General features: G+C 37.0%; 1 protein-coding gene across 24 annotated transcripts in view; it reads right to left on the bottom strand.

The window, feature by feature from the left end:
- SYNE1 (spectrin repeat containing nuclear envelope protein 1) overlaps window positions 1–21,331 on the bottom strand; it is a 289,553-nt gene that overhangs the window by 98,337 nt on the left and 169,885 nt on the right. For 21 of the 24 annotated variants that reach the window (XM_068184611.1, XM_068184610.1, XM_068184631.1 and 18 more), the window contains 15 exons: window positions 20,518–20,783; window positions 17,578–19,738; window positions 17,067–17,404; window positions 16,254–16,398; window positions 15,049–15,267; window positions 13,906–14,168; window positions 11,969–12,134; window positions 11,575–11,730; window positions 11,200–11,352; window positions 8,640–8,822; window positions 7,667–7,804; window positions 6,203–6,388; window positions 5,388–5,510; window positions 3,091–3,273; window positions 1,710–1,853 (listed from right to left, as the gene is read on the bottom strand). In XM_068184611.1, the coding sequence (XP_068040712.1) occupies window positions 1,710–1,853; window positions 3,091–3,273; window positions 5,388–5,510; window positions 6,203–6,388; window positions 7,667–7,804; window positions 8,640–8,822; window positions 11,200–11,352; window positions 11,575–11,730; window positions 11,969–12,134; window positions 13,906–14,168; window positions 15,049–15,267; window positions 16,254–16,398; window positions 17,067–17,404; window positions 17,578–19,738; window positions 20,518–20,783 (4,824 nt within the window). Of the gene's footprint in view, window positions 1–1,709; window positions 1,854–3,086; window positions 3,274–5,387; window positions 5,511–6,202; window positions 6,389–7,666; window positions 7,805–8,639; window positions 8,823–11,199; window positions 11,353–11,574; window positions 11,731–11,968; window positions 12,135–13,905; window positions 14,169–15,048; window positions 15,268–16,253; window positions 16,399–17,066; window positions 17,405–17,577; window positions 19,739–20,517; window positions 20,784–21,331 lie in introns of all 24 variants that reach the window. The other 3 variants (XM_068184618.1, XM_068184607.1, XM_068184625.1) reach the window with 2 other exon arrangements.

Genomic DNA, 21,331 nt, shown 5'->3' on the forward strand with positions numbered 1-21,331 from the left:
CTCTTTCAACTGAAAACAAGGAAGGGTAAGCAAAAATGTGATTGAAAAAGAAAATTAAAAATAATAAAGCATCTTATAAAAGCAATATCCCATGAGGTATTATATTTTCCATTAAAATAATTCTCAAGTATGGAGATACTTGCCCACATTCTTCTTTGAAATTCTAAAGAAACACAGGTCAGTAGACATGGCATCTACTTATATACATGCATATTAATACAAGATTCCCAAAAATCAAGATGTAAGTTCCTTCTACTTTCTTCCTTCCTCTTATTTTAATTCTAAATATAGCTGATACAAATGTCCCCTTAAGTTCCTTTAAATGCAGCCTTTAACAGGGGATGTGGTAACTGATATTTTCTTAAATTAAAAACACACCTAACAAACATCTTGACAGACTTGACTTTTGAAGTAGTCAAATAATATTTGGTTCAGAGCATTCACTTCATGTTATGCTTTTTCACAGGTATTTAGCAAAGAAAATATGAGCCAAAAATATGCAAAAATATGCTTACCTCAAAAATTCCCTTACCCCTAAATGTGTAAAGCTTGCATGTATGAAGTCTCTCTGTTTTGGCTGATCCCAATATGTGCACTATCATAAAGCTGCTGTCTTCCTGCAGATGTTTAGGACCACTCCTACCTACTAAAATTGCTCAAATGTACATGAAACTTCAAGCTGCTCCATTTTTAATTCCTTCCTGGCTGCAGCATTATTCCTTCCTCCAGCAATATTATCCTGAATTGCTGGTCACTCTCCTGCATTTGCTGTTCCAGAATATTTGATTAGAGAATAGTAGCATTATCAATTCAATACTAATAAACCAAAAGTGCTTGTATATGCAAACTGCTCTTGAATTTATAACAGTTGTAACAACTGGATAGAAAATGAGCAACACATGTAACATTAGGTTATATTACACACCAGGAGGGATAGCTTTAATTCAGAGGTAAAGAAATGATGCCATCTGGTGCCAGAAGTGACACACAGCGATCAGTGGTGCATTTTCTATCCTAGGAATTACACAACAGACAGGTGGAGGTGAAAGGGGCTCAGGAGGAGCTCTCAAGTCCGCACAGCAAGAAGGCTGCATAGAGACTATTGTGATTTATTCAAGAGTTGTCAATCCATGAGTTTGTGGGCAGGAACCGCAACTCTAGAGCACAAAAATCTTCCCCACAAAGATTTTTAAAGAAACCTTTGGAGTGAATGGTGCAGAGTTTTCCTCCAAATGTATTGTGGGTTTCCTTTGATTCAAGTCTCTTGCTATTCTTTAGAGAATGTGACTGGGATGAAAATTAGCATGTACTTTAGGATATACATGCATGTATGTACAAGTTCTTTAGATATACATACCTACATATGGATCACCAAACTAGTTGCGATTAACTGACCAACTGCTGAATTTTAAATTCTGGGACACTCCTCAGTCAAATTTTAATGTCAACTGCCCCTTAATTATGCAATGCTTTTGTTTATCATAATGTTGTCTGAAGGTTAGGATAGATCTAACTGAATAAACAAATGAAGTGTCCACATTGCACCAATACCAGGAGTTCCCTCTCTGGGATTAAGTCTATCTGCTCAATTAGCCTTTAGGAAATCTGAAGAGCAACTCAGCTATCTTATGACTATTGCTTATGAAAAGTTATCTGAATCAGTGAGCTGCCATTAAGCCCAATGTTTTGATGCATTTTGGGTCCCATACCTCATTACGTGAAATCTGGACCTGGAGTTCCTGGATGTTGCTGGTTGCTATTGGCTTGTCTTGGATCTCACGATGGGCACTCTCAATCATCTGCTGCAAATGTTTCATTTCTTGCTCATATTGCTCATACTGAACCACTGCTTCCTAGAGAAGGGAAAAAAAGATTGAGTGTCTACATGAAAATTAATTTTCACTTAGTCTAAGCATGACAGATCTCCCTCCTGAAGTATCTGGCACTCACATCTTGATAAGCAAAGCAGGAGTATAGTCAGGAAAATATCTATTCATAAGTATTATGAATTGCAACAATTTGAATGGTTTCATTTATTTAAATATTTCCCAAACCCACAGTCCACATAACATGATATTTTAGATTTCTGATATAAGGTGCTGTAATTTCTGATTCCAACAAATACCTGAACCAAACACACCTACAAGAAGATAGCCTTGCTTAGTCTCATGGTTTTATTATAAAGCATTTCCATCTGCTTTTTTACTTCAGGTGTTCATTTGTGACTACAAGAAAAGTTTAGATATTACAGAAAATACAACTGGGAAATGATTATTAGGTTTGATTCAGATAATCTTCCTACCAATGTAGTATCAGTTCTTCCTATCATAGATGCATGAGTAGTTTGTCTAACCTATTTTTAAAATTTTCAGTGTGACATTGTAACCTTTCTTGCATTTAAGCATCATTAATTATCCTTAATCATCAAAAGTCTCTTCTGTTACCCAACTTGAAACTTTGTAGTTGCACCCTTGCCTATGGAATATGCTACGTATAGTCCTATCACTAAATAGCAGAGAAGAAAAGCTTATTCTCTTCTTTGGAAATACCTTTTACATGTTTAATTATAAATCCAAAAAATCAAACAACATCTAATTTACTCATACTTAGCAAAACCTGAAAATACAAATTTAATAGACACTGAATGATTCCAAAATCAGAAAACAAATATATATAAACTATAAATAAAGAGAATAAAAATAATTATTTTTATACCACAGTGAATTAACTCAATAGTTTTTATGCAATCTTCAGAAGCAGCTGATGTTATAATGTTATATAAATTTTATTAATTGATTTTATATCTTATAAAATTAACCTGCATACAACTGTATATTAGCTAATCCTAACAGCATTACAAAAGTCATAGCAATATCAGGGAGAGAAGTTAAATGAGAATCTGATGAGTAAATCAACAACTGACATGGTCATGAATATTAAAGTCAGGAATAACTGAGACTAGTGGGAAAATTCCTAATGCTGCTACAGAACAGAGGAATGCACAGAGATATGAAATTCTATGTTTTCATTACAATTTGTACGTTGCTGTTCAAGTTCCTCTGAGTGGTTCTGGGATGGAGTTGCACTTGCCTGCATGATGTTGCACTGCTGGATGGCCGTGTGCTGCAGGCGGCTGGCCTCCTCCTGCAGCCGCAGGGCACTGTGGCACATGGGCAGGCTGGTGACCACCTCCTCAGGGATCCTCAGGGCACTCTGGCAGTCTTGTACTGCCTGAACTTTTGGCTTCAGTGACTCCATCTCAGACAACAGGTGCTAGAAACAAAGTCAGTGCCACAATAAACCAATTTTTCAGAACTCCCAGAGCATCTCATGCAGCCAAAGAAAAATAACGGTGCATTCAAGCAATAAAAGAAAAAAATTATTATCTATTTTCTAAATTGCGTATAATTAGAATCACTTTCTCTGGAGTTGCTCATTGTGAGATGAGAATAATGATGATTTAAGCAAAAAGCCCAAATACTAGATATAAAAATAATAAATTAAAAAGCATAGTAGTACCTATTTCTAAGTGTCCAAGTAAAAAAAAAAAATACTTCTATTAACAGATTTGAGAAAATAGATTTACAAACTCCAAAAATTAAAGCAGCACAAGAGTAATTATATATATATATATATATATATATATATATATATATATATATCAGTGTTAAAATCTGAGTGGAACTCCTTGCTGAGACACAGAAGGACATTTCCAAACAGCTCATTGAATCTCATTGTCTCCACAACTTTCCTTTGAAATTACAAACCATAGCTGAAAATGTTGCTTAAAATTCAAAGGGAAATCAAACAGAAAGGAACAGAGCTACACAGAAACTTTTTTTCTTTGAATAATCACAAGCTGTATGCCTTTGTGAATAGTGCCTATTCCATACAAGATGTCCATTCAAGCTGTCTGTTCATATGCATGAGAAGGGTCTAAATGCAATGGTTGGAAAATAGATTTGATCACCATTATTTTTATCTACATTGAGGAGTTTAATGTATGTACAGATATAAAAAAAAAAAGGAAAAGGCAAAGTTGATAAAAAGGGCCTTAGCACATTAGAATAAGATTTTATATCAACAGATATAAATCAGCTGGACAATGAGGCAAACAGGGGTAGAGAATTTGGTTATCTCCCTTCCCCTATACCACAAGCAGAATGATAGCTAAGTGGGTCTCAAGTGCATACTGATGAGAGGATTGTGGTTTGGGTTGTATTTTTGCAGTTTCATGACATATGGTGGATAATCTAACCAGAGTTTTGGTATAATGACCTATTGTTCAGGCAGCACAGGTGGGGCCTCTCTCTCAGACCCCATACTGCTGGCAAAGGGTGTCTTTATTGCTCAATCAGCACCCAGAGGCACCCTGGGGGCTATGTGCCAGCCAGGCGCTTTCCAACATCCCTTCTCTGGTCTGGTGAAACAGGTGGGCAGGGGCTACAGCCCCTTTCTGTACAAAAGAAAGTTGTATTGTGAGATCTGCTAGAGCCAGAACAAAGAACACGCATAAAACCCAGTGTAAACTCCATGTTCCTTCCTTCTTATGGTGGGTGATGTGTTTCACTTACACTCTTCAAGGCCACATTCTGAAATTGATTTGCAAGTCCCCAGAATAAAGACTGCATGTTTTAATAAAAAGGAAAAGCTGTGCAAATTCCTTTCTTCCACATGTTTTTCTGCAGATTTTAATCCTACAGCGAACCTGCTGACATCCAGTTTTTACTGGCAGACTGAGACAGTTAAATCTCCATATTAATTTGCAGAATGAAACATGTCTTGAGAAACTCAGAAAGCTATAACTTGCCTTATTTCTCCTGTTAGGAGACTGAGACCAAAACTAACAAACTGACAAATTTCCATAGCAGATCAAATGCAATAGAGAAAGACACAATATCTTATGGAGGTAATTCAACTAAGCACACAAAAATGTAACTGGGCTTAAGGAAACCTGAATTGTCTCCTAGTGCTCCAGATTACTATTGGAGAAGCTGGCAACAAACTATATAATTTCATCTCTATCTGTAAAATAATGATAACAATCTTAACTTCCTTTTGAAATACTTTAAGAACCTCTTGACCATAAGCACTAGAAAAGAAATGGGCTTTATAACAATTATTGATAGGGATTAAATGGATTGGATGCACACTCCTCAGAACAGCATCAATCTAAGAATGGGCTCATAAAGAAGTATACTTCAATGATTCCCTCTGAGGGAATGATTCTTCTCACTCCATCCCTTATTTCCTTGGCAGTAATTTGGGGCTACACTCTGAAACAGTGGCACACCTAAGAAACACAAAAATCAGTCTCATCAACACTCATTATCCTTTGTGTAAGATCACATTATTCAAATGTTAACTTTGAGGTCCTGGTCTTTTACCTGTCTGTGAGAAAGTTGCTCTTTTAAGCTCAAATGCCCGAGCTCTGGAGACGTCAGCATGGCTTGGGCTTGCTCCAAAGCAGCCTGTAGGGCTCTCAGCTCAATTTCAAATTTCTTCATATCCTGTAATACATTTGATTCAGGGATGAGTAAGAGGAAAAATAGAAATCACTATATCTGTGTGGATTTTGCGGGTACCTCCCCGTTACATACAGTGCAAAAAATAACTCATAGTTTTGACAGTTCATTTAAAATGTTTAAATATTAGATAAAAATACCAGTCTTATGATGGTCTAGAAAAGGATTGCAAAGGCAGAGTTATTCTTTTAAGTACTTCAATCTCAAATACAGCATATACTTTATAAAACTGAAAAAAACATGTTCATTCTTTTCATTGCACTCCCTTGTAGAGGTAGGCCTTACACTATAGAATTCTGGTCCGGTCCAGTACTGATCTAAATTAATAAATAACCGTGTTTAGATATCATTTAAGAGAAGAATAAAGGAAACAGCAGAACATAAGTGTCAACAAATACACTTCACAAGTATCTAAACATAGGTGCGCAGTGCTGTCTGAGGCTCACCATTATCCCAAATCCAGAAAGGTCATTTAGAGTAGGACCTGCAGAAATCTTGTGCCCATCTTAGTCAGCACCTGAAGGCATCATCTTGAACAGTGCAAGATACCTGACTTCAGGCAACAAAGTCATGCCCTGTACAGACCACAAATTATCTTCACTGCTAATAATCTCAGTAGTATGATGCATACATCACCCTAGATGCCATCTAGCATTAGAAATACTGCTTTCATTTACCTTGGCAGCATCTTGGAGGTTTGGTAGCTGCACTTTGATAACTTGCTGCAGTTCCTCCGTGCGCCGCCCCAGTTCCAGCACTTGCTGTGACATCCCTTCAGTGCAGTAGACACTTGCCAGGTAATCAATCCTCTCGGTCATGGCCTCAAGATCACCGTGAATCTCTCCAGACTCATCAAGAATGCTCTAGATGGAGATACAGACAAATGGAATGTCAGGTTTGAGACTCAGTGACACATATCTTTTAAGTAAACTGTTCTTCACCTCTTCAATCTATACACATTCATGAGCCTATGATTAAGTTCCACTGATTTCCTGCAAGGCTTAGGCAATATGCTTAATTCTGAAAGTCTGCCGAAGTGTTTCAGCTTGTAGAGACTGTGAAACAAAGGATTAAGTAATGAAGCTTCAGCAGCTATAGTTATCAACACATTCATTTTAGTGTTTTGCTATACACACTTGTGTGTAAAAATATAATATATGCAATCTATGGAGAAGATTTGTCCTGGAAACGTCATATACCTAATACAAAGTATCAGAAAGCACTTGGGTGCGGTGTTCTAGCAGGGCAGGAGTCCTTAATGCTGACTAAAAAAATCACTGCCAAGGCATTGTGTGGGATGGCATTGGTTAAGCCTGTATCATCAGATTTTGAAGCAAGGAAAAAGCCACAGCAAAACCAAACCAGAAATTCTGTCTTCAGCTTCCTCAGGATAAATTGCCTGGAAGCTCCTATTCAGAATACAAAGTGTGACATACTACCCTGCACTTATGTACAAGAATGCAGCTGACAATTAAGTAATGCATATATAACATTGGTATAAGTGATACATTATTATGATGCCTTGATTTCTTTCACATGGCCATGTAACACCAGGCAAGCTTGAACCTCATCAAAGCGTTTCACTGATCTCACACACACATTCCACACACAGACACACAGAGAACAAATTGCACAATTACAGGGACAGCAAATTACTTTGATATGAAATGTTCAGGAAGAGATTTGAAGAAACTTTTCCATTAGGCATCAGTTTGAGAATATTTGGAATAAAACTCATTAGATGAGAACAAAGGCTATTCCAGTTTAGCATAATGGAGAAAGGGAAAAAGCCCAAATTGAAAATTGTGCTTGATGAACTAAAGATTTAGAGTATGAGCTGCAATGAGGTGCTTGGTGGGATAGAATCACACTGTGCAGATACACTATTCAGCCAAAAGCCTCTCTGAAACCAAACCACTTGAGTAACATGAAGATCAACTTTGATTCACATGTTTTTATTCTACAACATATCTTTATTTCATTCTTTATTTGGATGAATTGTCCAAAATCAATTCATCATTTTTAAGGCTTGGGAGAACAGTCAAAGAAATCTAGCATGTTAGGATGAAGTAGAACTCCATTGCTTTGATAATAATTTCATATATACACTGCCTTTTAAATGTCATAGCTCACATAATCACCTGGTAGGCTTTAAACTGATCACGAAGCTGAGAGGAAGAATTCCATGTTATACTACCATGCACTAGGATATTTGCTTTCTCAATCCATTTCAATATGAACTCCAGCATCTCATTGTATTCTTCCAAGTGTGAAGCAGCCTGGATGAAAGAAAAATTCACTTAAGCCGAAGACGGAATTTTGTATAATTCTTGGAGGATGAAAAAACTAATTTTATTTCCTTCCAAATACCTTTGACTGAGTTCTTACTTTGATAATAATTTTCTCTCTCTTCTTAAAAACAAATTTTCAGAGGAAACTGAAAAGAATATTTTGAATTTTTCTTCTGGAAGTAAATTCATGCATGCAGAAAGGAGCATAATTTATCAAGGTATTGATGGCAGAACCATAGAAAATCAATTTATTTGCTTTTAGCTAGAGGTTTTTGGGGATAAGAACAATTAAGGAAAAAAGGAGAAAGAATTTCAGAGACTTTGAACCACAGGGGATGAATCTTTATGAACGCCAAAATATTGGATAAATATTATGCATTATCAGGGCCATTGAATTTAGGCTTTTCTGCTGAGTATACAAGTTATATTCACCCTCTATGGATTTGGATTAGAGCAAAATAATTTTAACTTTTGTTTTTAATGTTGCAAATAAAGGTAACAGTGACAAAACAGAGACCCTGAGAAGCACAATGAGGTACTATTTCCAGGCATGCTACTGTTTGTGAGATCTACAATCTATTTAGGGCACCAAAGGAACCAAACAGCAGGTGGTTCATGCAAGAGAGTGTTAAAGCAGCATCTGAGAATTATTTCTCCCTCTGATTTGACCTGTGTCTCTTTGGAATGTGATGAAAGGCCTGACTAATAATAGGCAGATGTGCCAAGGAATGTCCTGTCTGGCATATTTCCAGGAAAATAAATGAGATGTTTGCATGCTGCCTCTGGTTCTGAGAGGAAACAGCAGAAAGGATTTAAATCATACCTGACTGAGCTTGGCTGCTCTGTATTCAGCCTGCCGTATGGTCTGCTGGTGCAGTGCACTGAGTTTCCCTATCCTGTTAGCCAGCTGCTTAGCCAGGGGTACGTTCTGCTCTGCAAAGTCCTGGACTGATGCATCTAACTCCAACAGCTTTATATTGCAGCTGTCCAACTCGTCACCAAGGATCTAGGCAGAAAAACAATAAAATCAGTGATCCAGGAAGTGTTAGCTTTTTAGTTGATTATTTCTAGCCCAACTTGCAACTTTTATAGCTTGTCCAAAGTCTCCATAGTTTTTTTTCCGTTTTTAAGCAGAAACGCAGAACAGCAGGATATTTGGTCATCTCTTAAGTATGTGCCATTACTCTTTTTCCTTTGACTTCCTGGCTGAAATGGATAACCGTTTTCCCTGCTGTAGCCAAAGACTGAGTCACTTCAGTGTAGCATTAACTGTTGTCAGGCATCTTTCTGTGTTTGTTTCTGAAATGAATTCTCAGCACAGACTGTCATGACAAGGATTTTTGCTTTTTTGGAAAAGGGGTTTGTTTTATTGCTGTCTTAAAATATAAGTTTATAAACTCATAAAAATGTGGTTACACATTAATGGATTATGAAAACTTTCCTTTTAATTTGAAACTTGCATTTTCATAGCATGATCTTGATGCAGGAGCAGTCTAATTGTGCTAGAGTGTTTCAATAGAAACACAGTTTAAAATCAATTTTTCCTACCATAGTCACAGATATTTTGAAAAGGAAGACTAAAAAATTTTTCAAGTTTCTCATAGATTTAAAGCATACTCTTGGGCAAAATTTTTTTGAGAAGAGGCTACTGGTTATATTCGTGTTTGTTTTATATATCCAAGGTGTTAAAAACTCTTATTTTTTTTGTAACATAAAAAAAAAAACTCAAGTCACAGAATCATGGAACAGGTGAGGTTGGAAGGGACCACAGTGGGTCATTTGGTCCACCCTCCCTGTTCAAGCAGGATCACCTTAGGGCATGTGGCACAGGATTGTGTCTAGATGGTTCTTGAGTATCTCCAGTGAGGGGGTCTCCACAACCTCTCTGGGCAGCCTGCTGCAGTGCACAGACAGTGCACTGTAAAGGAGTTCTTCCTCATGCTTAGATGGAACTTCCTGCATATCAGTTTCTGCTCACTGCCTCTTGTACCACTGCTAGGACAAACACCCTAGCTTCTTTCCAATTATTTCTACAAATTTGAACTGCAGTCATTCAGAACACTGCTACAGGTGCTTCAAGAAGTGACTTCAAGTTCTTCAGGTTAGGGCTGTCCTGGCAGACACACCTCAGAGTATTATTCCACAAATTTAGAGACATAACTGTCTACATGTAGACACAAAGACAGATATTAAACTGCTTATCTAAATACAAAGACACAAACATTACAGCAAGCATAAATAAATGTATTTACTACAGATATGCAGAATTTATATGCTGTTTGTGAAGGAAGGATCCATTTGACTTGAGTCACATGGATTTAAAACAGATTTTTATTTTATTTTTTCACAATCTGTTTCAATGTTAATATAAAAATAAAATATTAAAATGTTAATATAAAAATATTTACTGCTATAACCAAAGTCGCAAGAGTATCAGCTAAATGCCAACATAAAAGCTGTTGGAACATTACTACATCTCCAGTGACAGAGAGTTTTAATTTATGCAACATGAGAAAGCAGACTTCACTGGCTTTCTGCTTTTTTACTGAAATCAAGGAGATACACCAGGAATATAGTTTAGTGACAGTTCCTGCAAAGCAAACAGTATTTTGGAACATCTTGAGCATCTAATGAAAATAAACAGGTAATTTATGACATACCAGTCATGTTAAATCTTCTCCTGTTTTGTATGCTTTGCTTAATTTCAGACAGTAATTTGGTCACGTTTATCTTTGTCTAGTTAAAATAACAAACCAACAAAAAAGCCCCCCAAACCTTCAGCCAACCCCTTTTCCATCTCTTTTTCCCCCAAAATCCCTTACTTTCATATGGTAATCCTAATTTGGCCATTACACTTTAGTACAGGTGATTTTTTCTGAGTGTGGCACATACCTAAGACTAAGAAAACCTTCGAAATGAACCAACAATCCTTTGTACTACTCTTAATTGCATGAGTAGTACTTTACCTCATTTTTGAACCAAATGATGTGGGATGGGCTACAAGTAAAACTCTATTGATCTATTTATCATAAATAAAGATTGATCTTTTCAGTACAGACAAGAACAAGGAGCAGTTTGAAGGTTCCTCAGGCTTTCCCAGATTGGAGTCATACTCATTACTGAAAAGGAACCATGAAAATTTGTCCATCTGACTTTAACATTCAGCTTCTTCCTCCAAATTCTGTTACCTGTGTGAGCTGGTTTGCAAAGAATATAGGTTTAAAAATCTCATCAGTCAACCCTTATTTCTGTATAATTCTTCTGTTGAACTACACTAAAAAACTATGTCCTGCAAGTCTTCCCAAACAACATTTTGGTATGAAGTGAGTGTCCCAATTCAGAAAAATTTATGGCATAACCACATAAGGAAAGCCTTGTCTTACCTTTTGTTCAAGTTTAGCTTGTGCTATATCTTTTGTTTTCTTTTTCAGTTTGGAAAGAATGGTATTTAGTTCATTTGCTATCCCCTGGATTTTCTGATCAAACTCTTGATTCAATGTTTTGATTTGCTGAGTTTCTCTTTCTTTGGTTTGAATCTGTCAACAATAAGAATTAAATTCAATAATCAGAAATCACTCCTCCTTAAAGGAAATTAACTTTAATTAATTTTAATTTCACTCCATTCATTTCACTTTAATTAAAAGGATGAAGGTAATAAAACTATTCTGTGTTGCCATGGTTTGGCCACAGCAGGATACCAAGTTATACAGCCCCAAGAAAGGTATAGATCTGTCTGGCACTTATGTACTGCACTTTACCTGATCCTGCACAGTTACAAGGGCCAGTCCAACTTCTGCTAAATGAAGAGAGAGTTCAGAAGGCAAAATGGTATAAAGCCCCAAGTATTTATTCTGTTGCTGTTCAGCCAGTTTTTCAACAGCCTGGCGATGAGTAGTAGCTTCACCAAAGAGAGACTAATGACAGAAAAACAGTATTGTTAAGAACAATGAGAATGCATCCTAAATATCTTTAAAATAAAATATCACAGTCAATCATCTACTTCATGCTTTATGAATTTGTCTAGTGGGTTACTAAAAATCTCATTAATATTGTCTGATTTGAATTTGTGGTGGTTTTGAAACTATTAACATTCACTAGCAGATTAAAATGAAGATAAATATTGTGATTTAAAAGTTGACAAATGTGGCCTACCTGCAGCTCCTGAAGTTGAATGTCCATTTCTGCATCAGGGCTTAATAAATATTCTTTTGTTTCCTGGATCCAGGACTTCACAATATTAATCTCTGCTTCAACCTCCTCACGCTCCTTCAGCTCCTGTTTCACCATCTTCATGCCTTTTTTAACTTTCTGCTGCATACTTCAGAAAGAAAGAAACAATAACTACTTGTGAAGCATTAAGTAATGTCTAAAAACACTACTTTGGTCTGAAAATACTGAACAATAAAGATTCTGATTAAGAGCACCACATCCAAAAAAATAAATTTAAATAAATCAAATTTTTCATGTCTGTTTTTTGGGTTTATGTGTTTGGTCATCAAGCACGTAATTCTTTTGAAAAAATGCTAATGTATACAACAGAGATCTGTACATCTGAGCTCATCACCACAGACTGCCCTGATTGTGAGTAGAGGAAACAGGCAATTGCAGGGCATGAATTAGGATTATTCATTGTCATTCCAAAAGAAACTTGTAAAATAGGTCAGAAAAACTGTATACTACACTTGTTTATTTCTCTACACCAATTAGAGAGCAAGGCTTAACCTGCTCTGATATTGATATCTAGAATGTAAAATAACATGAGATAAATTCCACTCCTATTGGTGAGATTTGCATTGGCAGAATACTTAGGATAAATTATGGATCAAGCATCTGAACATGGCCTATTTCCACACTTTTACTAAGACAGAATTTCTGCACTTTCTGCAAGAACTTGGATATCTTGTAAAAAATTACACCTCGGTGAAAGTTCTATTGGATTACATGTAGCTCTTATACATGTGACATGGATATTGCCATATTTCATTTATATTTGCATAACCTTGCATAGAAGAATCATGCCTTATTTACATGAGCAGGAAGTCATCACAGACCCTGTATCTTAGAAACCAAATTTAAGTAAGTGAAAAATGGAATTGTAAAAGTACTTACATCTACACATTTTCTGCAGGGATTGCTATTCTACTATAATTATTTATAAACACAATAAACTTTGCACAGGCTTATCGCAGGGTTTATAATTTTGTCATTTCTCAGTTCTCCTTATTTCTGACCATGGAGATCCACTTAATGGTATCTTAGTGTAGTTATGAGGTAGAGATGTGTCTTAAAAGTTAACATAAAACTTCCTGTTTTCTACATGACAGGGTGTCACCATAGAGCAGGACAGGAATGAAAATGACTCCAAGTTGAAGGCAAGAGAATGAACTCTGATTTATTTCAAATGCACCACTCTATTTATAGGGAACATAGTGCAGACTATTTTCATTGGTCTTAGAGTAAAAACATCTCACACCACTGGTGTGCAGTGAATGATGCACAGTGGCAGAACATATCTATCAACAATGTGAACAACAAGATAGATTAGGGAATTATTTACATTCTTTCCCAACTGTCTCCCAGGCTCTCACCTGGTTAGAAACCATTTGCATAGCCTCAAGGTAAAAATTATGTTTTGTTTGCATATGCTCTACATTCCCCTGTAAATGTAATACAGGACCTAATTTTGGTACCTAAGTGCTTCAAACAAGGGAAACAAAGTGATAAACTAATCAAAAGAGGATACTAAAAGATAAATTATCACTGTTAATGTGAGAAACAATGGAAGTGTTTAAAATCAGTTATAACTTTAATGCAGTTTATGCAGCTTTTATGTATGCTAGTATTATGCAAGGCAAGAAATACTTATTCTGAAAGGCATAGTCTATCTGAAGGAAATAAAAAATAATGACAAAAAACTTATTTTAAGATAAATTAGAAGTAATTTTAAATTAAAACTGATGCTTATTTTTTAAAAAATAGCTAATATTTATTTAGGCATGTTAATTGTTAATGATATAAAAAGGATAAGCTCTTCATAATGAATTGCAAGGTACCATTTTTCTGCTGAATCTTTTAAAATATTTCCTTACTTGTGGCATCGATCTTGCATTGCTTTGATTTCTTGCATAACTGGTAGTTCCTTCTGAGATGGAGGCTTTACTTCCACATCCTGAAGCATGCTAACAGCATGCTGTTTGAACAGGCCCAAAGATGACAGCTGGTGGTCCACCTCCAGCAGGAAACTGCTGTGGTAATCCAGGAGTTCCAGGAGCTCTGTCTTGGATGCCTTTTCCACTGAGCTTTCTGGTAAGCGACCTTGTAGCTGATCTATAGCTATGGTGGCTTTCTGAATCTATGGAATGAGATGCAGTTTTGTCAATAATAAGATTACAAAAGAAGCTAGTACAACTGACACTGAAAGGTGCTAGACCCAGTGCTGTACATTTACATGCTCTAAAATTGTTGTGGTATAGGATTCGTGCTCTACTGTGCCAGATCCCTTGCTCTTCGCAGGGGATTAGCACTTGCTAAGGGATTATTTTTTTGTCCAGTTATGGGTGTCTTCTTTAGCATTTATTATATTTATTGCCATAGGAACTAGAGCTCTACTTTGGGGTATCCATATTTGGCACAAGTCATACATTTAACAAAATTATTATCCTCATTCCTAGAGAACCTGTTATCTGGGCATGAATAATGGACAATGACAGATAAAAAGAGTAAGATAGGATATAAGGGGAAAAAACAGACATATGATCAATGAGCAGTGACAGGCAATATCCTCACTGCTTATATTTAAAAGGACCAACTTCATATTCCTCAGAGAAAAAAAAAGAAGAAAAAAGAAAGAGAAAAAAGAGGAAAAAAAGAGAGAAAAGAAAGAAAAAAGAGAAAAAAGAGAGAAGAGAGAGAAGAAGAAAGAAAACAAAGAGGTTAACATAATCAAGAATAGAACATCTGAGGAAAAGAAACAGAGAAGAAGAATCTAATGAACCATTAGAAACCAAAACAACTCTGTATGTACTATACATGAATGCATTGAGAAGAACAGTCCAAATTTTGGAGGCAAGGATTCTAAACCTGGATCTTTCACAGCTGTGTTTTTCTGAACTGAGGAAAAAAAACCCCAGTTATTCCTGCTATCAATTTTCTCTACTGCAAGATGATTAATAAGGCATCATAATGAGTGAAAACCCATGTGTAAGGGAGGATTTACCAAGACTAGAATTTACCTTATCATTAAAACCCTTCCATTCCTGCACTGCATCTTCCAAAATTTTCTCTTGTTCCTGGGCTACATTCCGGAGCCGTGTCCAGCGCTGCCAAACCGCTGTCATGGATCTACTTATAGATGCCTTACTGGCATCATTGCTGATTTTTTCTAGCTGCGAAGCCTTTTCTTCTAGGTCTGTGATCTTCTCATGGAAAGAATTCACTATGGACACGAGAGTCTGAAAAAGCAAAAATAAGCACTGTTTTCCTTTTCCACAAGACAACTCATTAGTATTCATCATGCAGGTAGGTGGACCACCCCCATCCACTGCTGATGAAGAGGAAGTATTGTATTTTGAGTGAGGCGGCTAGGTCTCACTTTATTTCTCATAGGCAATATATTAGCTATAGCTGCTTGGTCCAAAATGCAAGCTTCTGGAAGCAGCAGAAATCTGCTGTAATCAGCTTTTCTCTTCCTTGATAGCCCCTCAAGAGGGATGAAAATAAGCATTCAGGTTCATTCTCATAGCAAAGACTGAATTCTAAACAGTCTAAAAATGAAATAATCAATTCAGGTGTTTAAGTGTACATTTATGTCCTGTTTAACAACTTTTTAAATGCCCAAGGATTTGAGGACACACTCATGAACCTGGCAGACATGACATTACTCTTAGGGGAGATTCTTGATTTCACAAGACACAACTGGCAGCATGTCTGAAATGTTATTGACTGTCTATATAAAGGCAACTGACTAGTACCCTAAACACGAGAAAGTAAGTTTTTTTAAGCTATATTTCTTGCTTTTAGACTAATCAAGAGTTAATATTAAACTCCAACTATTCCTGTCCTAGTAAACTCTTCCTGTCCTGTTCCATGATCAAAAGTAAGATGTTTCTATTGATCTGAGTTGCTTGAAGGATATGTAATTTGGGGCTTACAGACCCATGGCTTTTAGGAACCTCCTGACTCTGCACTTCCCTACAGTCATAGGCACATAAACAGACAACGAGCTGAAAAGTGATTAAAGATATCTGTCTCGGTAACCCCACAAATAAAATGCATGTTTTGCACAGCACTAACATGTCTTGTTGTGTTATGACACAGTTAAGTGCTACAGGTAAAGACCTAAAACCTCAAATTCATGTTATCACAGGTAGGGACCTATATATTATACATTCATTTTCACTTGAAAGAGAAGGATTTCATGCAATTATCAGTACTTTACCTTATGTGTTAGCAATTTCTCTTCTGCTTCATGAGAAGAAGCAGCTTTAGCTACTGAAAATTCAGATAATTTTTTCTCAGCGTCATTCATCACTTCAATCACCTTCTGCCTTGATGTCTGGTACTCCTGCCACTCAGAAGCACACCTTAAACAAATACAGTTCCAGAAAGAAAAACTTAATGCTATATAAAAACATTTGAAAATCAGAAATATTATTGCACCTAGTTTTGAATGCAACTGCTTAGTTTAGCTGTTACACAGTATTTTCCAAGAAAAAGAAAGATTATTGGGAAACAGCATACATAGAAGCATATGCTCCTGATTTTCCTCTATGCCTTACAGAAATCACAGCTGAGCATTTAGTAGCCCTTATTTGACTTTTCCTCAGAAATTGCCTGTGTTGTGTTTTAACCTACCCAAACTTATGGGATTCAGAACATTCAGGAATAATAAGAAACATAATTATGCTTGTTTAAAAGGTATTTCCTTTAGTTCAAAATGTCTGCTTCAATTTCATTTGTTTTTGCGTACGTCCTCTGTCAGGTGAAATTATTCTCTACTCTTCTTCACCGTGCTGTTCCAAGCTTAATATTATTCTACAAGAGCTCCTTTAAGATCACACAACTAGTCAGTCAAGGGCAGAAAAGAAAGAAGAATCCAAAAGCTCTGAATCTCCAATATCCACTTATTTCAAAAGCAGCACAAATATTTAAAAACTTCAATTAATGTTCTGATTCTTTCTTTCATTTCCAACAAGGTGATCTTAAAATGAAGAAAGAGAAGAAAAAATATAATAAAAAATAAAGAATATACCTTTGTAGCTGCTCTTGTTGGGTTTTGGCTTCTTGCTCTGTCCCTTTGGCCTTTTTCTCCAGTGCAGCTACATTCTGCACCAGCTGTTCACTTGCTGTGGCTTGTAAAAAGGACTCTAACTCAGACACAAGGCCTTGTAACACTTTCAAATGATCCTTAAACTGACTTTCTGTGCTGAAAAATTCAACATGGTTCCTTAGATTCTCCTCAGAGTTCTCAACATCTAGACCATTTCTTGCTAACTGTAGAAATTCCTGAGCATTGTCCAGCCAGTCATTTGCTATCTGCATCACTTGGTAGTACCTTTGGCAGAGGCTATATGCTTTATTCAAGTTAGCCTGAAATAAAAGGGAGAGTCACAAACATAACATCACAGTAGCCTGTGTAACTTAAAAACCATACAGTAGGATTACGAAAATGAGTATTTTTGTGGTGATTGTAAAGACCAAGCCACAGAGCCATCTTTTTCAGCTTTGTGACTGAAAAACTAATGATGTTTTGGGTGACTAACCTGTCTCACATGTATAGCTTCTTGAACTTCAGCATCAAGTTCTGCCAGCTCAGCAAGAGTGTTTTCCAGGTCAGCAGGTATCAGCTCTTTTGCTTTCATGTAGCGCTCTTTCTCTTTATTGCTCAGTGCATTCATTATTCTGAGGCTCGACTGCACCTCTTCCTGATGTATCTGAACCTTTCGGATTTCTTCTTGTATGTTTTGCAGTTTGAGGTCCAAACTTAATGTTCCATTAAGTTCTGTTTTGACCCACCTCAACCATTCGAGTGAGCGGCAGATTTCTGTCTTGAAGTCAATGCTCTGCACAAGTCTGCTCTCACACTCCATCACTGTGTCAACAATGGCAGAATGCAAAGACTTCAACTTCTCTTGCCACACCTTAACTTGGTGGTTTGCAGTCTCATAAGCAGATGAGTCAACCTGAGGAGAAAGGGCTTCTAGATGTTCAGTTATTCGTTTCAGAAGACTTCCTGAGTCTTGCAAGCTGCCCACCAGAGAATGATATATTTTCAACTTTTCTTCTATTGGGAGAGTTTCTTCATTCACCTTAACCTGCTCCTTTTTCACTGTCTCTAGCTGTGCCTCAAACTGCATACACATCTTCTCATGCTCCTGGCATGCTTCTATTGTGTCATCCAACAGGTTGATTTTCTGTTCTATTTGCCTCTTCAACTTGTGATATAGTGTGGCAAGTTTTAACATCTCATCTGGCTGCCAGGGCTGGCCAGTGCTTCGAAAAGCCTCCTTCTTCTGGTTCAGTTCATCCACTGCTGCAGCAAGGCTCGTGGCTTCACCTAGGAGATCTCTGTAGGCTTGCTGGAGTGAAACAGCTTCTTTGGCTGAAACAGCAGCTGGAGCTTTGTCCATGTTAATAAACTGGTCTTCTAGCTCGGTCAGAGCTTTACTTGTCAACTCAATCAAAGAGGCATACTCTTTTCTGGCATAAATTGCTTCCTGAACCTTATATAGTTTTTCTTTTGCCAGAGCAGTGACTATATTGAATTGCTGAGGGAGACTGGTAAGTTTTTCATCTAGGTAAGAATGATCCACTTCATTAAGTGATGGCAGGACTTCTTGGCCATCTCTTTGCAGTGCAAGTAGCAGATTTTCGTATTCTGGAGATTGCTCAAGAATCTGTTGATATTTTGCCAGCTGGCTGTATAACTCAGTGTTAGAATTCATTACATTGACTTCTGGGAATGTGACAATATCAGCTTGTTTTAGCCAATGGCAAGCTTTATCCAAATCTTCCTTGAAATATTTCCTGGAAACAATATTTTTCTCCAGTTCTAACAATCTCTGGTTACACTTTTGTAAAACAGTGTCATACACATTCTGTAGTTCTTGCAGTTTACCTAACACCTCACTCTTCTCTTGATTTGTTGCTTCTTTCATTAAATCCCTTCCTTGAGCCCACAACCCTGTGACCTCATTTTGACAGGCCTTCAGATTAGCCTGGGTATTCTTACAAGTCCTGATCTGTTTATTCACATCTTCTGGCAAAAGACAGATATGTTCTGGAAACATCACCTTCTTTTCATGCTGGTGAATTTGGTTTGTAGCCTCAAAGATTGCCATGAGAAACTGTGTCTTTTCAGACAATGCTTTATTCAGGTGTTTTCTCCTCTGGCCAACCAGATCGCTGAGACAAGCCACATGGTGCTGTGCATCAGACAGTGTTTTCTGCAGTTCTTGCCTTTCATTGAGCCCTAAGTTGGTCATCACCCTGTCAGCATCCTTCACAAGCATCTTCAGAACAAGCTGTTTGGCTTCAAGCTCGCTGCAAATGGTAAGATGATCCATGAGAAGACTCTGAGCCATATCTGGAGGAGGGCTCTGTTTAAGAGCTTCTGAGACATTAGGTTGCTGTTCCTCTGCCCATTCCATCAGTTCCTGAAATTTGGAATGCACCAAGCTGAGCTCTTCTAAGGTTGAAACAGAAACTTGAATTTTCCGTTTGACAAGGTCCTCCAGCTGAGTCCAGCGTTGTTCAAAATGACTAAATTGCTCCTTTACTAATTCTTTATCATCAAGATTCAAGTGTTCTATCATCTTCTGCTTCTGATCTTTCAAATCTTCCAGAGCAAATCTCCTTTCCTGTAGTGCAATTGCCAGTTTTTGCAAAGCTTCAAGGTACACATTTGTACTTTCAGCATCAGATCTGTTATCAAAAAGGATAAAAATGAGTTATTAGATCCTATTTCAGCACAGGCTTTTAAAAGAGGTCAGGATTAATTATAAGCCCTCTAAATAATGATATCAATATGATATAAAGACCTACAGTTTTCAGAGTCACTTGAAGGTAGCAGCCTTGAACACTAATTTTAAAAATTTACAGATTTATTAGTTTCCCTTTCATCTGCTCTATGGTCATCAGGCTGGTTATACACATTTACAAACCATACTGATTATATTGCACATATGAACAACAGCAAGTATTGAGGTTGAGTGAATCTTGCTCCATGACAGTGACAGGAGCAGCAATACACTCACAATTTTACTCACAGCTGGTGTGCTTATCTTATGCAAAGCAGCTGTACATATTTAGGATTAGTTACTAAGCTTTAATATAATAGTCTAATAGATATAACAAAGTATCACAATGAAAATGAACCAGGGAATGAACCATGAATTCATGAACCACCACAAATGAAAGAGTTCAAATGAAATAGTCAAGATTCTTGAAATATCAGGAAATGCTGTACCCTGAAACAGGATCAATCAATACTTGCCTTAAAGACAAACACTGAAAATCTGACCTCTCAAACTCTCTTTATCTGAATAGAAATGATTAAATGCTTGATAATTAATTAATAAGGGAACTGTGCTTTTAATTAAGTACGCAAAAAGGACTTTTTAGTGGCTCTCACTTAGAGGCACTCTATAAACAGCTCTTTCAGCATATAGGCACAGTTTGCACAGACACAACTCCTTTTTTACCTAGCCAGGTTGTCCCACTCTTTTGTGAGCTTTTCCAGGAAAACTTCAACGACATTCATGCGATCATGGTAATCCCTTGTCCTCTGCAGATCCTCCTCCCTCTGCATGAGCAAATTATGTGCCTGAAGGCAGAGGTCCAGCCACTGGTTGCTCAGTTCTCCTATTTCCTTGTGTTCAGGTGATTCTTGTCCTTGGGTTAGTTTGTTAATCTTGTCAGTCACAGAGGTGAGAGCTGACTGCTTAGACTGCAACTTCTGACTGAATTCCTGGAAAAGATACAAGTAAAACCCAATATAATAATATGCATTCAAAATTATAAAGTGGAACTTAAATAAAAGCTCTGAAATAAATAAATTGTATATGAACTAATTATCTGCCCAGGAAAATGCTCTGCAGATGTAAATTGGAAGAAGTGTTTGGAGGGGTAAACCCTCTCCAGACCCTCCTCCCCATCTTCTCACATGAAGACAAGTTGGTAATAGATGCTAAAGCAAGCCAGAGGAGTTTCCAAGTGCCAGTGATAAACAGAATTCGTGATCGAGTCACGTCCTGTTGTCCAGGCTTCTGGACTAGCACACACTAAAACATGCAAGGTAGTCTTGAATCTCACAAGAATAATTCATTTTACCAGCACTATTATTAGCTTCTTTTTTTTTCCTTTTTCATTAGAGACTAAAAATAGGAAATAGAGTCCATGAGTCAGTGAGACTCCATCTCCGTAATCTGTATTGTTCCTACTTCTGTAACAGCAACCATTACCACTGTCACTTTTGAAACAAAACCATGGATTACCTGGCTATGATTAATAACTAGT

This window comes from Anomalospiza imberbis, chromosome 3 (assembly GCF_031753505.1).
Source record: "Anomalospiza imberbis isolate Cuckoo-Finch-1a 21T00152 chromosome 3, ASM3175350v1, whole genome shotgun sequence".
NCBI classification, from domain to species: Eukaryota; Metazoa; Chordata; class Aves; order Passeriformes; family Viduidae; genus Anomalospiza; species Anomalospiza imberbis.